General features: G+C 37.2%; 1 protein-coding gene across 2 annotated transcripts in view; it reads right to left on the bottom strand.

Annotated features, from left to right (window-relative positions):
- Positions 1–17,660, bottom strand: part of BABAM2 (BRISC and BRCA1 A complex member 2) — a 161,620-nt gene that overhangs the window by 24,249 nt on the left and 119,711 nt on the right. For both annotated transcript variants that reach the window (XM_063152035.1, XM_063152034.1), the window contains exons 8-10: positions 13,713–13,812; positions 11,705–11,775; positions 10,182–10,264 (exon numbers count right to left, since the gene is read on the bottom strand). In XM_063152035.1, coding sequence (XP_063008105.1) covers positions 10,182–10,264; positions 11,705–11,775; positions 13,713–13,812 — 254 coding nt within the window. The remainder of the gene's footprint in view (positions 1–10,181; positions 10,265–11,704; positions 11,776–13,712; positions 13,813–17,660) is intronic.

Below are 17,660 nucleotides of genomic sequence, written 5' to 3'. Positions count from 1 at the left end.
AAAGAGATGGAAGAACACAACCACGCTTGGAAATGCTTGGTGACCATTAATATATTTCAAAGCACTTAGACAGTAACATTTAAAAAAATTTCCATATACTGTTCCCTCGTTCTAGGGAAAAGGTTTATTTATCCTTCATGTGGCACTGGATAAATCCAGGTAATTGTCTTCACAAAAGCCAACATTTACTCACTGAATTCATTTAAATCCTTGGATGCTGCCATACTGGTTATCTTACTAACCTTTGGGATGCTTGATTCTGCAGCAGTTTATTGCACCTGAAATTTGCTTTGCACTCATGAACACTGAGTGATCTGGATATTTTACTGTTGAGATTTCTACTTTGACAAGATTTTATGGCCTGCACAACCTTAGTTCAATCCGTACGTGCTTTATGGAGCTGCCTTCAAATAGAAGATAACACATTGTGGTTTCCAGTTCTAAACAGTCCTAGGCTGCACAGAGCTGGCCAAAGGAGACACTGTTCTGGCTTCTCCCCTCTGCATTTCTTTACTGCAAACACTGAAGTCTTGCTTCAATTAAACGTGTTCATTTCTGCATGAGCTTTTCAATGTGATGATTCTAATAATCATAAGAATGATGTTAGCTACATAAAATACTTAAAAAAAAGTTTCACAGCACATTCATGAGTTGAGAGGTTCTTTAGGGATTCCAGATCAGGAATGAAGGAACAAGGAAAGAAGAGTCAACCTGCCTGCTGATGCTAAGTGCCAGCCTGTGGGATGCAATTCTTCTGAGACTTACTAGTAGAAAATACTTTATATAGCCAAACACAAGCCTTCCAATGCTGACTGCCATAGCACATACTTCAGAATCCATGATTACTGGACATGTGAGAGGTTTTGTTACAATTATTTCACCAGAAAACCAAGAAGGATATGCCAAGTCTCAAGTCTCCAGAGAACACTGAAGACTCTCAGCCTGATACTAGCTGTTCTCTTCCCAAACTTCCCTGACTCACTCCTTACTTATCATCCAGATTTGGCGAGAGACTGCCTCTGCACTCAAGTACTTCTGATGAAGTAAGTAATGGAAACAGGAAACACATATTCCAGGCTCCAGAACTGCATTTCTGTCTCTTATTAGTACATATTCATCATCTTTCTGCCTGTTCTTTTTTTGGTTCACTGAATTTCACATTCTCCCTGCCTTACTTGCAGTTGAGCTCACACTGTCGGGAAAAACAGTGGATTTGAATGCATGGCCTCAAACTGAAAAGCTCCTTGAACTCGGAGCTCTGCAGTTTTCCTGGGATGATATGGATAAGACCCATGTGAATTTTCAGCGCAACTCCATGGCGATACATATACTATATCACTTACACATCTCTCAAGCCCTGTTTTAAAAAAAAATTATACTAGATTTTTTGACATGACTTCTCCTATGAGACAGGTGATTCAGATTCAGCCTGTACAATGGGTAAAAAATCTTTACCTAACTTCAAGGAAAAAGAGTTTTCTTCAGTTTTTAGATAAAAATTCCAGTGCAGGCGGCCTTTCAGGATTCATATTGATCATGGTTCCTACGGAGAAGCCTGAATAGATTTAGCCACAAGCATTCTGGGGGCTGTAGTGTCTAGCAAAAAGCTCCTCAGGGCAGGATTTCAGGCTGCTTTCCCTAGTGAATCTTTCCTGCACTCGTGTGTGCTGAAGGCCTTTGGCCTACATTCTACTGGCAAAAAATGAAAGGGGAAACTTGGCTTAAAATACACAAAAATTACTGAATGCCACAGCTATCCTGCTTTGGTGTGTGATGATTTATTCTTGCAGGAATGAGAAAGCAAGGATGACAAATAACATATCAATGGCATTACTGTGGGACTTTAGGTTAACAGAGCACAGTCACAGGAATTTGAATTTGTTAAATATTATTAGGGCTGACATCCCTTCTGGAGAAAACCAGGTTTTTTTGCAGGAAGATGCTATTTTGAAATCAACATTTCAAAATTTCAAATCTGAAAGGAAAAGCTGTTTATGGAATTTTAGCTGAGACACTTATGGCATTCTGGGTGTGTTGGTAATCACAGCTGGTTTTGAAATAATTAGGTCTGCCCTTGCTACGGGAAATATCCACCCCATTGGCAAAGTCAACACTTGTATAGTAAATGAGTAAGATGACTTATGTACAAAATACTTTCAAATAAATACTACAGAAATACAAGTAAATACTCCAAAAAAAGAGGAACAACTAGTTTATTAACAGAATATACAATACTAAACAATAAAAGACAAACCACTGTAGGCAAAATGGAAACAATGAATTGTGATGGATTAAACTATTCTGACACATTACAGAGTAGATTTGCTTAATTAGCTTTCTTTGTTTTGGTTTGTTAGTTGGTTTTGCCTGTTTGGGTCTCTTTGAATATAATGTAAAATAAAATTTTTATTTGAGGAGGGCTGCATGACATTTCTGCATCCACCTTGTGGTTCTCCTTGCACTGATAATGGGAACTATAATAGAATCTAGGCACCAATGGCAACTAGATTTATGACTACAATTGTTTTGATTTTCTTTCAACATAAGCATATTATATGGTTGTAAAAATATCTCATGTCTTTATTATAACCTGCAACTTTTTTTAAAGTATTCCATCCTTCATTCAAACCAGCATTTTTAATAAAAGTGGTAAAAATATTTTGAATGACTGAAGTTACAGTCATGTGCTGCAGACAGAGTATCTAACTATTGGTTTAGTTTTACAGAGGAACTAAGTAACAGATCAAATCAAGATATTCTTCAAGCAGTTTCCAGCTATGTGGTCCAACACCATGCAACACAGCTATACCTTAATCTGAAAACAGCTTTATAAAAGCTTCTTGCTTTTGAGTGTCACTGCCCACCCCACCTATGTCATACTCTTATTGAATTTCTCTTACTGGACAGCAAGACTGGACTACCTCCTGTGGATTATTTTACAATCCTATATTGACCCAAAAGAAACAGCATAATGGCCTTACAGATCTTTTCCTTCTCTAATTTCTGTAATCATATCTGTCTTAATTAAGTAAAAGGCTTCTTATTACCAGCTTCAGCTACTTACTTGTATTTTGTTTTATTTTTACTTCAAATTCTGAAAGATCTTAATTCCCTGCTGCTTCCGTTTTTATTTCCTTTTATTGTTTCTGCTGTTACAGTTTCTATAGTAACTTCTGGAAGTGCTGATGAGATTGATGTGACTAAAAGCTGTCTCTTCTCCATCTGAATTGTTTGAAGCTTGAAACTTAAATACAGTTGCAGTTGTTATGGGTGTAAAAAGCAAGCCATGCCCTTCCTTGGCACAGGCAGGATCACTGCAAAAAATACTCCTCTGCTTTTTGAGCAGAGATACACTGATAGATGCTGAGCAGCTTTCTGTTACTTTCCAACTGGACAGGAAGACTTCTAAACCATGCTTTTACCTGAAAAGCAGATGTGCAAAACCATTGTCTTCTCTCATCAATATTTTATTAAGATTATGAGGCTTGCAAATAAGTTGGGTTTTTTCTGTTTTAAACGCTTCCTGAGATTTGAAAGAAAATTCTTTCACTTCACTCTCTTCTGTGGTGAGTGTGACATTATCCTGGAGGTCAAGAGGACCCTCTGCTACCACACCTGCTATCCTGTTCTTCCAACCTTTGCTGCTTGCAGCTTTCAAAACCCAAGCCAGTGTAATCCCATTTGGCCCACACAGCCAACTAAGCCACTTCAGGTATTTTTAACTGCAGCACAGGCCCTCTGCATCTTCCCACTCCTGAACATCACAATTACCACTTTTACTCTTCAAGCCACCTTACACAGTACTAAAAGCTTATTTTTGACCTAAAGAACTACTTTGTGGAACACACTCTTTTATGACACGCTTTCTAGACCACCAGCCATTTCTGGTGCATTTTGCGAATCACCATTTGAGGATGATGCAAGACAAACATCAGGATCACACCCCTAAGCTTCAGGGAGCAGACTTCAGGCTGTTCAGGGATCTTGCTCCTCCCATGGAAGACTCCTATGGGATAATGGTCCTGGTGAGAAGATGGGTCCCTGATGACCTCCAAACTCAAGAGCAGTCCATCCTAGTGAGCAGAAGGGCAAACACTACCAGCAGGAGGCCTACATGGATGAGCAAGGAACTGATAAAACTCAGGCATAAAAAGGAATCACAGGAGATGTGGACACTCCCTGAGCATGCAGAAACAGGACTGGGAACGTCAGAGCTGACCTACAATTGAATCTGGCAATGTGAGTTAAGGACAACAAGATGGGCTGCTACAGCAACAGCAGAAGTATGACTAGGGAAAAGATCAGACTGCTGCTGAATGAGGCAGGGGGAGTGCTGACAAAGGAGACAGAAAAGCAGGTTAAGTCCTCCCTCCTTCTCCCATTTTGAAATTTATGCAACTTTGTGACCAGTTCCATCTCTAAACTAAGGTGTATTCCCTATTATTTGAAAATGAATTATATTTCTATTTACTAAAAGGCATTCAGCACTTGCCTCTGTGTGCTACTGCTGTCACATATAGATTCTTAGAAAAAATTTATTTTGGTGACAAAGCAATTGTCATTGCATAGAAGGAGGAAAGAGAGGGAAGAATGTTTCAGAAAATGTTTCTTATCTTGATGCACCTCATATTTCTAGAAATTTCATATTTCTAATAATTCTGTGGTGTTGTGTGTCATCCTGTTTCTTTTTTGAAAGCATTATGTGGTATTGAACCCAGGACTCATCCATGAAACCCCTGCTCATCAACTCTTTCTGGACTGAAAACAAGATATTTGCTTCCTACTTGCTATTATGAGCAATTTTGAACTTGGTGTATTTCACACCTTTAAAGCAGTTCTCATCTTAGAGAAAAACTATCTGTGAGTTACCAAAGCATGTAACACAAACCAGACATGGACTAAGACGAATAAGCACCACAACCTGTACTCAATCCTGCCCCATCAATTACTTTTTGTGACCTAATTATTTCTTTTCAAAAACTGAGTGGATAAAATAGGATTATACCCTTTTTCCATGGCGGGTACCTTTCCTGAGAATTTCAGTTATCTGTCATATACTTGGGCACACAGTAGTCATACTCTAGATATATATAAAAAAATAAAAATAATCAACAGTTCACTTTCCTGAAAAGTGCAATTTTGTAAGAAGTTATTACAAAACCTTTCAGTCCATTTGTTAAAGTGCTTGTAGTTGCTGGAAGAACGTCAATTAATGTCTGCAGCAATACACTACAGTTATAAAAGTGTGGCAAACACACATGTTTCTCAGAAATTAAAAAAGTAATATCCACAGCAAAATGACATTTTAAAATACCTTGCCAGTCCACTGACATCAGGCCATCTATAAGATAGGAATAAGATTTTATTCCTATAAAGCCTAATTAGTATCACAACTGTTGCTTCCTGTTTGTTGCTGTCCATACCAAGTTTTATGAGCTTTCTGCTGTCCATTCTCCCTTTTTCTGTAATTACAAATAGGAACCTACAACTAGCTTATTCTGAGTGACATGAAAACAAAATGAACCTAGAGAAACAGAAAAAGAGGAAAAGAAAATTATTTTTCAGTTCACTTGCATCCATTATGAATACCTATATTAAAAAAAGTCTCATTTGGCTCACATACAAGTAAATAGCCAAGTTGGAATCAAAGGAACAAAATGTTTAAAGCACTCTTAATGTCTAAAATAAAATTATCAGCTTTCAATAAAAATTTCAAACTAAATCTACTTGGCAGTATCCCTTATAAAAAAAGGAAAAAAGTACACCATGGAGAAAAATGATCAGCAAAAGACTCATTAATTTTCCAAATGCTACAATTGAGTCCTGTGATTAGCCCCTGCCTGAGCCCATGCCTAGTTTAGTGTGCCTGTGACTCAGGCTACTTTTCCATCACACTGCCTGTCCACAGCACTGCAGTGTGCCTGCAGTTTTCACTGACTTCAGTAAGCAAGAGACACCTCACTACACAGGAGGAGGCCCAGGGAATGCTTTGCTCTGAGAGACTGGAACAATGTACAAAGTTTTGAAGAAACCTCGTCGGTTCACAGTATATTTTGCTGTAAGCAGAACAGGCTTTCAGAAACTCTCAAGACAAAAATCAAAGAAATACATAGAACCAACTAAAATACTGAGTCAGAGGAGAAGACTACCAAAAAGAAAGACACTTATTCCCAAGCATAAGATCCAAGTTTGATTTTCACTAGCCACTTTTAAATCACTGGGGCTTTGTTAATCTACAGTTTCTCTTTTAAGAATGAAAAGACAGTCTTATACAATATTTACAGATTGTTTTGATGAGCATTGAACTTCTCATTCTAGACTCCTGAAACATTTATTTCGTTATGCTTGGCATTTCTGCAGAACTATCCTGCTTTCCTGAGAGGATCAGATAACTCCCTGTTATTCACATGGTGATGTTCTCTTTTTATCTTCTTTAGTTTTCAGAGTCATAAATTCTCATTTTAATTTAAGAAACAATGAGAACAATAAAATAACAGCATTATATAAGAAAGCTAAAACACTTCATTAGATAAAAACTCACAGAAACAATCTAATGTAAATATTCCACTCAATACTTAGCCTATTTTTTTAGGACATGGCTCAGGCAGACAAGGTTTTGTACTTTATACTCGTAACTTTTCTTGAAAAGACTGACAAATGTGTGCAGACAGCAATATTCAAACAAGAATGCATCAGAAGCTGGTCTTGGTAACATCCACCAAAAACCCCTGAATCCAGAAGCAGGTGCCTACCCAAAGCCTGACACTCATAAGGTATAGTCTCCCTTTAGCAAGCTTTAGGTCCCTTGCTTGCTCTCTCTTGTTTCAAAACTTTCTTCTTGCTGGGATGCTGTTTCTGATTTATCCTCTACCACAGACAACCACCTAACTGCACAGACAAGTTAAAGGGTAGACAAAAAGCTACTTATGTTGACATTCCCACAGCAAGAAAAATCACCATTTAAACTCAAGCTTTTACATGACCAGCACTTTGGAACTCCTGGCTCAGTGGCATTATCCACACAGAAACTGAAAGCCCTTACAGTCAGCCAAGGTCATTTCCAGCAAATATTCCCAACCAACTTCACCCTGACTGAGATCCCAAACAAACTGGAAATATAAATGCTGCCAGCCTTCAACATTCTCTACCCCCTAAAATATTGTTCAGTGAAACCAATCCTTTTTAGTTTAATGTTTGTCCTTTTCAAGACATCTTAAACAACCACTAACACAAGCAGTGTTTCATTTGCTACTGCATACTGGTCCAGCTTCTGTCCATCTCTTTAGTGCTGATAACCTAAAGATCTTGCAAGATAAAAATTAATCTTTGAAAAGCCCAAATACAGGTTGCTTCAGAGCTCTACTCTTGTATTTATAACAATAATGCTACTTAATTCTTAATTATGCACAGATAATGTAACTTGTGTCTTCATCTAATATTGATTGGTTATTTCATCAATGGCCAGACTTGACCTTAAAGGTCTTTTCCAACACAAATGATACTATAATTTATATATGGTATAAATATATAAACTGTATACAAGAACAAGAATACAAGGAAATACCTGTCTCCAAAAACTAATCATAGTTGATTTATAAACAAGAAGAGAAAGTCTATTGAAAAGTGAGCAGTCTACTGAAGTTTACTTACAAAGCTTCATACTGGGACTTACTCATAAACATTATCAGTATCAAAAGCAGTAAGCCTGATTAACGATTTCCTTTCCCATGTGGATGCATGAACTTCTCAAAATGTTTATTTCTTCTGTCTTATAATTGAAAGCACTTGATTAATTCTGAAACCTAAACCACTAAAGAAACAGTTCCTTGGACTAGTCTTTGATCTAATATAATAACTCCAGCAGCTTCATTAGTATAATGATTAAGTTTGCAGCTAGGTAGCTCCTCAGTGTTTTAAGGTAGAACGTGTAGACTCTGGTCTTCATTCTATAACTACAGCACCAGTCTTTTTTTTTTTTTTTTAGCATATGATGTTGTTCTAAGGTTATTTGGCTTCAGAAATTCAGAACTATTTTTCTGTTCCTCTCCTCTTTAACTCACTTTACTCAATAAAACTATTATGAATAATTTCAACTTATTCTGTTTTTTGCTTCCTAGTGTCCAAACAAGTTTGTAACTCCCAATACAAACAGTTGCAAAACAATGCCAAAGTTATTTTGGAAACCTCTGAATCCATCTTCTAAAGGAAATACAATTCATGTTAGTGTTTATAAATCTCATCTAAATTGCAACTTCAAACCTAAAATTTTACCAAAATTTAGATGCCAATAAATATGGTGCCTTTCATTTGAAATGCCACAGTGCTTGCTGTATACTGACCTATTTACTCTCCTCTGAATACCCTAGCTACATGCTATAGTAAATATATAAAATAGACCAGTTTTCAAAATAGAACTTATTGCTATCTCTCCCAGACATTTTATTAGATGCTTGCTAAATATTCAAGCCTAATATACATAGTTATGCCAGTGGTTAGGAGATGAAAGCCTACATTACTTCACTCAGGAAATGAAGTGCAGGTTTCGGTCCTTTCATTGCAATATCCTTCAGTGCATGGACCAGAAATGCTTTTGCACTGAATTGTTCAACAAGTGAGTGATGCAATGGCTTACACAGCTAAGCCACTGTATGATTTCTAAGGCCACAGGGTTAATACATAGTGATAAACTATTCAGTTATAATTGTAGCTTTCATGCCAGTTTAATTGAATACCATGAATATTACACAGTTAAAACTTGCTCTGTTATTTAGCAGAAATTTGAATTTTCATTCCTCTGAAATCTAAGTGATTCAACATGTATTAAGGTATATTAGAGCAGAAATCAAATCCACAGGAATTTTAACATTGATTAAATTAACCCAGATATGTTGGGGAGTAAGAAAGGTGGGAAATCTTCAGGAAGGCTGCACATAAAGAAGTGTCACCCCATAGAAGACAATTGTGACCAGTCCTCCATTGTAGTTGAAATTTAAGTAAAGACTTAATGAGGATAATTTTCCCAAAGATACCACTTCAATTCCTCCCAGCATAAATTATAATAACATGATGGAGGAGCTTTAATTTCAGGTTTGAGTTTTCTAAGATCATTAATGATTCTTAAGATCATTAGTGTGTGGTGAGCTAATCTTAGGGCATAGAAGGAAAGGGATTAGTGAGACCATTTTTTATGATCTGCAACACAACACAGGGTGAAGAACCTCTCTGAACAATGGCAATCCTGACTTTCTGCATTAAAAACTCTGGGACAAATTTTTGTGACATCATCAAGACAGCATGAATCTTCCACATGAAAAGCTAGCCCACGACAAAAAATTATGTAATATGAAAGACTCCAGTGCTAAAATGCTATCAAATACCAGTGCTGCAGCTGCCCACAAATTGCAGCACAATTGCAGCGTAATAATTTTAAACATAAATAAGATGCGTAACGATCAAATCTAAAGAATTACGTGACTGAATTTCCTCAGATCAAAGTATCTTTGATACCTGTGAATTTCACCTTACCACAAGGAAAAACAGAAATTGAAACTTAAAGTAATACGTAAAAGGCAGTATCAAAGCCACATTTACTAATTTCCACATGGAGTAATTCCTATATATTTAAATTAATAATGTGGTTCTGATGGTAATACAATTTTCATTTAAAAATTTTAAACAACAGTGAACCTAGCTACGTTGTTAGGACAGTTTTTGCCTGCAGTTTCAGTCTAGGAATAAGTTTTGAATCCTAATGACAATGTGCTGTTATTTCTTATGTGATATATTTTTTCTACAAAAGTGTCTTTACAGTTGTTATCAATGCATTAACTCCTGACAGTTACAGATGATTTTAGGTATTCCTGGGTAGAGTCTTCATCACTAACACTTTAGAAAAGCTGAGTTACAACAGTGAACTCAAATCTTGAGTCAAATTACCAGAAAACCTTCCCAAGATCCTTTTGGCATTTTGTAAAGCCAACATTTCAGTATTGGTGGGCATCCTCTCCCCTTCTCTAGATACAATTGAGATTTTGTGTTTTCTAAGTCACATCAAAAATAGATTAAGCACTGGATAAAAATAGCTAAAACTTTTAAATTGTTTCCTGTAATTGTACATTTTCCCTTTTGAACTTGTATCTTCAGAGGATAGACATTTATGCCTGAGGCAAAGTGTTACTCACTGTGAACAAGGAAGCAAAAATCTTTCCACATCAGCAACAGAGTAAGCTTTGTGAATCCTTCTGCATCATATTCCACCACACCACTATCAACAAAAACACAACAAAAAATGAGTACAGTTTTTATCTTTAAATACTAGATGATGAATATGTGAATTTTGTAATAGGGGAATTATTATTTTTGTTTGTTTGTTCAGAATCTTCCAGGATTTGCTTTTCTTGTTAACAGTTACAATTTTCTGGCTAATCGTAAATTAGATTAAACTTTTAATGTCAGTAATAGTCTTAATTATGCTGAGGTATTGGGGGTTGCTACCCAAAGAAAGGCCATTTTCAGTTTAAAATGCACTTTTAAATGAAAGAAGACCTGCTACCACATCTGCAGTCCTAAATTGATAAAAACTGTAGACACACAAATCCCCTGTACCTTACTCAAATGAAGATTATATATAATTTCTGTAGTGAGTGAGAGGTTAAAACTGAAAATAAGCAGGCTGAGAAGAGTTTAAATTTGAAAATTTGGAAGAGTACATATAAAATACACAAAACATGAGATCATAACAAAAAATTCATATAGAATACTTGTTTGACAGATGGATTAAAAGTTTCAACCATCAGAAGCTGGTATTCTGTCTGAAGCAGTATCAGAACTCATGAACCACAGGCAGATGTCATGTCAGAGGAACATGTGGCCACTTCTATAATAGAATTTTCTCAGAAGAAAATGAAATGTCTTGATAAAGATTGAGGTTGCACTGACTGTTTACTCATATGCTCAGTTGAAGTTATTGTTATCTATTTATCATGGTATTAAATTTGGGTGCATGCTAGAAGCCACCTGTTTTCCTAACCTCACTTGAGAGACCTGAGATTTGAAGGGCTCCCTTGGAAGCAGAAACCCCTCATCACAATTAGCTAAAGGCTTAGACTCCAGCTCAATTTAGGCAGGAAACCAAAGTGCCAACCCTTCACAGTGCCACAGTAGCCCTGACTAATTGATTTGTGAAGCAAATGTGTCATCATGCCTGGCCATGCACCTTTCATCTGCAGGAATGCAACATGACCCAAGAGCCTCTTCTCTTGAGACACAAAACACTGCTGTTGGTGGGAACAGCTGGTCTCCCAGCCCTGCCTTTACACTGAGCAGGGCTTTCTGGCTCTTGCAAGGCTTCGAACCACACCTGCTTCTCCATTTCCCCACCTCAGTCACTGCCTGTTAGTGTAAAACCCCTTAAGTAATTGATTCAGAAATGAATATACTTTTTCTGCACAAGGAAAATCCCTACTGTCCCTTTCCCATCATCACCTATTTTCTAGAAAAATCAGATTGGCCACTGGCACAGAAGTGAAATAATACTGAAGTACATTCCAGTATTGCTACAGAGCGACAATCTGTACACATCATTCTGTGAAAAATGACTAGATTTCATCTCATCCAGTGGACAGCAGCCACACAACCACAAACCATATGCAAAAAATGAGTCTCTCCCACACTACAGAAAAATATGCATCGGAAGAAAACTTACGTTCCGAAGTGACTCAGGAAAGCTGCAATATACTCTCTTCTCTTATGGTATCCCTGAATAACATATTGTACCTTAAAAAAGAAAGAAAATAAATCCAGAGCTATAAAAAGATTAAAAAACCCAAAGCCCAGTTTGTCATACATTTCTTGTTAAGGAAGATTTATGTTTGACATGGTAGAATTTCTGAATTCTACATTTAGCATGATTTCCCTAAAGAATCCTAAAGTGCCTTTGAAAAAAAATCTGGATCTTGTGTACAGAATATCTTGTAAAGAAATCTCTTCAATCATGTCTAAGTGAAACTTAAGTCTTTCACAATAGACTGTAGCACTGTTTAACTGCATGAGACAAACACTGAAAGAGAGAAATGCTCATCCTTGCCTTACTGAAGTTTGAGTAGAAATCTTTGATAGGCAAATCAGTCATTTGAACTGACAGTAAGCTAAGTGTCAAAATAACATTCTGGTTATAAAAGAGAAGAAAAAATTAAATTTCTTGCATAACTGATCTTGGGTGTTTTCTGAAGACTGCACCTCCAACAAAACCTTCTGAACACTAAACTCTTTCACTGGTTTCATGCTGACTCAGGGAGCCACCTACTCAACTGCGAGCATCAGTTTCTGAGGCACTCTGGGTTTTGAAAGACTTCCATCCAGGCACAGACAAAATCCAACAATGCTAAATTTGGAGACTTAAGGCAAAATTCTCCTCACACCACGTATGTTTTCCTGTTGATTTGGATGGCATCACTTAAGAGAGCAGTGTGAGCAGGGTTTGACCCATAACAAAACCAATGCATGTGTCACCAGGCTGCAAGGACATCTGGTTTACAACTGGTGGCTTGGAAGTACTTATGGTATGGTTCTATATGTGATTCCCTGTGTAACTGTGCTTTCCAGAACCAAAGCTAGCATTTTAAGATCCTTTTCTCCCTCACTGAAAAGACGAGTATTTTCTTGGCTATGGCAATACTAGAATTCCTTGGCTGGCAAATGCTTTCCTAAAATTACTGAGAAAGTCTTGATACAACCATTGCTGAGAGCTGTCTTGTATAACTTAAATTCTACTTATAAACTCAAACATTATATTTTATAAAACACTAAGATTATTTTGAAGGCTTTGTGTAAGATCTGAAATGTTATTCTGGGAAGAGGAAAACATATGATAAGTTTGCTTAAGTGACTTCGTTTAAGAAAGGATAAAAACAGCCCAGTGTGCCTGAAGTTTTTAAAAGCAGAAAGTAATTTTAACAGAAAACCACAACAAAAACAACTCTAATGATAGATTCCAACATAATTATGGAAACACACTCTGAAGAAACTTTTTCTAAAAGATAAAATTATTCTCTTCATTTAGACAATTGAAGGTAAATATAATATACAAGTAGGAAGTCTGTAATAGGTCAATATTTAAATGTTGACCCCCTAAGCCTTCTTTTGAAAATTATACCTAAATAATGGAGAAACTTTCAAAATACTATAATTGTTCTTTTTTGTTTAAACAGTAAGCTAACTGGAACACAACCTTTTCAGCAACCTTAAGTAGCTCTTACTGTATAAACATCCAAAGAAACTGCTGATTCAGTTCATCTGGAGGAAACATCTGAGAAGAAAAATCACGGAAAGTACTCAAAACCTACAATAATGACTGGGGTATGAGAACTTGCAACTAGAACAATAATATGCAAAGTAAACATCTGTATTTACTAAAAACCAGTATACTGCAATGCAGTATTGTACAATACAGTAACATTTTATCCTAAATCATGGCATGTCACAGTAAGAAAAAAACAGCTCCAGGATCTGATCCTAAACTCACTTGTTTACCTAAAGGAGTCATTCTATTCAATGTCATGCTTAGGTACTCAGCTCTTACCAAGAAGGTATTCCCTGTGTAGTTCAGCTTCAGTGTGCCTTGCTTTGCATACCACGCAGAAGAATAATGATGTCTGTGGAAATGCAGTACAGTGCATCAGGGAAAGGAAAACTGATTGTCTGCAGCAGCTTACCTTGTTTGTTAGAAGCTGGCATACTTGGGGTACGTAGTCGATGAGACAACCTCCACCAGGAAAGGCTGGGATGTGAAGGGCAGATGATCCTCCAAGTGCACTAGAAAAATAAGTTAATTTAAGAATACATTACATGCACAGACTCTGGGATTTGAAAATTATTTCTGCATAGTCCTCTCTCCCTATTCTCGATGTCAGATGGCCAAGAGGAAGTATATTTTATGCTGTGGTGATAATAAAAAGTATTGAGTGATACCATCTATAAAAACACGTTATGCCATGACCCACTGTAAATTAACCACTGAAATCAAGAGTATCACTAATGCAAAACATTCTCTCAGGAAATATCTTTTTCATTGTGAACAGTTCTGTTACTCAGCCCTCATCAGTAAGAGGTGGAGTACTGTAGTTCAGATATCTTGTTAGTAGTGGAGGAGAGGACCTGAAGTCCTTAACTGTTCCAAAACCCACCTTCAGTCAAACCAGCTAAGAATAATCAAAATAATTAGGACTGAGGAGTCATAGATGGCCAGATGCAAATATCAATCATGTCACTGACTCCAGTTTTGGACTTCCCAATAGAACACAGATGTTAACCTACTAAATCAAGGAGTCAGTGAGCCAGAAAGATTATCAGGTACATGATGATGTAAGGAGAATGCTGAAAGAAATGGGTTTGCTCATCCTTCAGAGAACACTGCAGGTTGGGGTGGGGGGGGGGGATACTGAGGAGAGAAGTTGAAGGCATACTGATGCCTTCAATTATCTAATGGAAAATTATAGAGATGGTGGAGTCAGATGGTGGAGTCAGAGGCTTCTCTGAAGTGGGGCTCAGTGGTGCTATGTCCTCGGAGGTGCTCAAAGCTCAGCTGAACAACAGGGGCCATGAGCTGGCCCTGCTCTGAGGAGTGGCTTGGCCAGATAAGCTCCTTCTTGCTCATTTAGATTGGTTTATGATTAGAGTCTCTGATTCTATGATTTTGTTCATGCCCAGTAGGAAATGACAAAAACAAGGACATTAATTCTGTCTGTGCACATACTGGACTGAATGATAGGAATTCACAAAAATAAGGTAACTTCAGAGATGTATTTAGGCAGCTTAACCATTTGCCTCTGTCAAAGGACAGAAGACTGAAGCACACCTGCTATTACTCAGGATAATGGCTTCTTTGGTGTGGAAAGATCTAACACTTATTTAAATCAGGCTGTATAAGGCAACGACTAGGTAAAGTCCATGCTACTTCCTTCTAGCAGCACTGCCCTAAATCTTTCTTTATAGTCCCTTACCAAATCAAAATTTGCATTACACACTGTGGATTACATCATTCATTAACCATCCAGAAGCAACTTGGATACCATAAAAATGCTTCAAAAGCTAAGTTACTTTGGGTGGCCTCCTGTTTATATGCTGTTTCCATGACAAATTACACTGGCTAGAAAGAAAATTTCTTCTCTGCAAAACAAGTCTCTTACTCTCCAACAGGATCTGGCCTCTTATTTTCCTCAGTACTTGATAAGAAACCACTTTGGTAGGTATAAAGGTCTACAGTCATGCATCCCTTTGAAGGAACAGAGCCTACATAAATCAAAAAAATCCCAAACTCATAATGAGGTATATGGAAATCTGCTACTCAGGCAAAACAGTCTGGATTTAGCAGACTGTTCACCACATGGAACAGTTCTGCAGGTCTGGATTTTGCATATGCAACGATGAAAAAAAAAAAAAAGCCCTGAGTACACCACAGCTACGTAAAAAAAACAAACAAACTTTTCCAGCAGAAGTAAGACTTGAATGGGATTTTTTTAAAACAGAATTCAGTTTCCCTGCTGCTACCCCCTTACTAAAATTATTCACACAAGAATATAATTTTGCAACTTGTGGATGGTTTAAAGCAGTGAAGTATGACTAAGATGATTAGAAAGTTGGAACATTTCTGAAACAATATGTTCTTACAAAATTGCAAGTATAGCGGGTCCACTGATCCGTAACATTGGAGAATGGAAAACTTCACCTCCTGGTATGTTAGAAGTGGGTTGTGAATCTCACTTTAGGACACTGACTTCCAGTTTATTAAACTCCTCACATATTATGTAAATATATCCATAAAAGCCTCCAATCTCACACACAGAGCAACTGGTACTGTCCACTTTGCATCCTGCCTTGCCTCATTTGACACCAAGTCCAAGTTCCCTTGCAGCATGGACACAGAACTGAAGATGCTCAGATGACTACAACAGGAATTACTGGCTTCTCTCCCAGTTACAGTAGCAAGTATGAAACTAGAAGTCATCTCTAACAGACTACACAGGCAAAAAAAACTTTCACTCCCATATCATCAGCTTACAATACATCTTCCAGACTGAATTATTATTATTTGTGAGTAAGGGGTTTGCCATTTTACCTGTATCCATCTCTTGAAAGTAGCTATCCCATAAAAACATGTAGACATAAATGGAAATCCAGCCCTTCTCAAATGAAAAACAGACTGCTAAAAGGTGTGGTTTCTGAGAAAGAGGTCCCTCCACAGAAAGAAGGCTGGAGTTCCTAGTATAATTATCCTCTTTATTCTGAAAACAGAATAAAGCTATAGCATATGTAATTTATATTCTGTAGAAATAATTATGGGTAGGGAAAATTAAGAATGGACAGGCGTCTTTGTTCCCTCTATTGGGTCAGAGAATCTGCTTATTAAATATTTTAATAAAATACTGCATTTGCACAGGACCTTGGCTCTGACCATCTCAAAACTGTCTATAAACATTCAGCAATTAACATTCATCTGCCTCATTCAACTGATATTTACCTTTTATTTTTAAACACGTAAAGAAGCTATTGCTCAAAGTTTGATTTGACTGTGCTGTACTACAATGTCTGTCATGTTAAAGGAACATATTTGCTGTACATCACAACCTTGAGACCAGGCAAGAGGATGTAATAATTCATTTGACTTATAATAAACCTTCAACTAAAGAAGGAAGTGACTTCCACAGTGCCAAAGAAGGACCTGTAAAGGATGCAAAATGGAGACAATTGAGCAAGGGAATGTCACCATGCAGCTCAATATCCAAAGGCTGCTTTTTGAGGTAACTCACAGTCCAATCAAAAGAAAAAGAGCAAAACAAAGTGCTATAAGAAGCCTTTTATGGTGAAGGACATTCCATTTGGCAAAGTATTTCACCACACAAGTTAAAGATTGCTGCATGTCAACTCTGCTTTCCCTATAGCTGGGTCTCTTGGAGCATAGATCTTAAACACTTCTGTGTGCAATCAAGCCTTCCTTCTCAGTATCAGTGCTATACACCCCTTACAAAAAAGCCCCATGCTCATTTTATCACAACAACAAAAAAATGTTAAACAAAAAGCATCAAGAGATATGATGAGGAAGCACAGACAATTGCTCCCCCACAGCTGCCAGAGTAAGGATAGTTTCAGTACAATCAATGGAATTGTGTTTGATTTTTACACTGTTTTTTTCAATAAACTGCTACTTTTTAAAGGCTAGAATTCTAACAGTCTGGTATTTTTGGTAATTTTAACAATTCATGAAGCAATAGTCTTAGGAGATGCTACTTCATTTCAACTGGTACCAGATGAATATAAAATACATGGTAGATTTACCTGTCTCAGAGATAAGGTTCTACAAACATACTGGAACAAAGACCTGCTGGCCTCAGAATTTTATTTGCTTGCTCTTACTGTAAGCCTACTCAGCTCTGCAAACCAACTTCATACATCTCATTTTAAGACAGAGCAGAGACTCCTTGCAGCAAGGTCCTGCCCTCCTGGACTTCCAGAGTCAGTCATAGTGCGGTTCTGATCCATGGTCTGTGAATTAAATTGCATTTTGCGAGGAACTCAGTACTGAATTCAACAAGTGCAGCAGTCACTTGTTGAATTGGACTAGTTTTGTTTTGTTCTGTGACATGCTGAAATACAAGTTCAGAAAG

This window comes from Melospiza melodia, chromosome 3 (assembly GCF_035770615.1).
Source record: "Melospiza melodia melodia isolate bMelMel2 chromosome 3, bMelMel2.pri, whole genome shotgun sequence".
NCBI lineage: Eukaryota > Metazoa > Chordata > Aves > Passeriformes > Passerellidae > Melospiza > Melospiza melodia.
The sequence above is the reverse complement of the archived record's forward strand: the minus strand, read 5'-3'. Positions and strand labels throughout refer to the sequence as shown.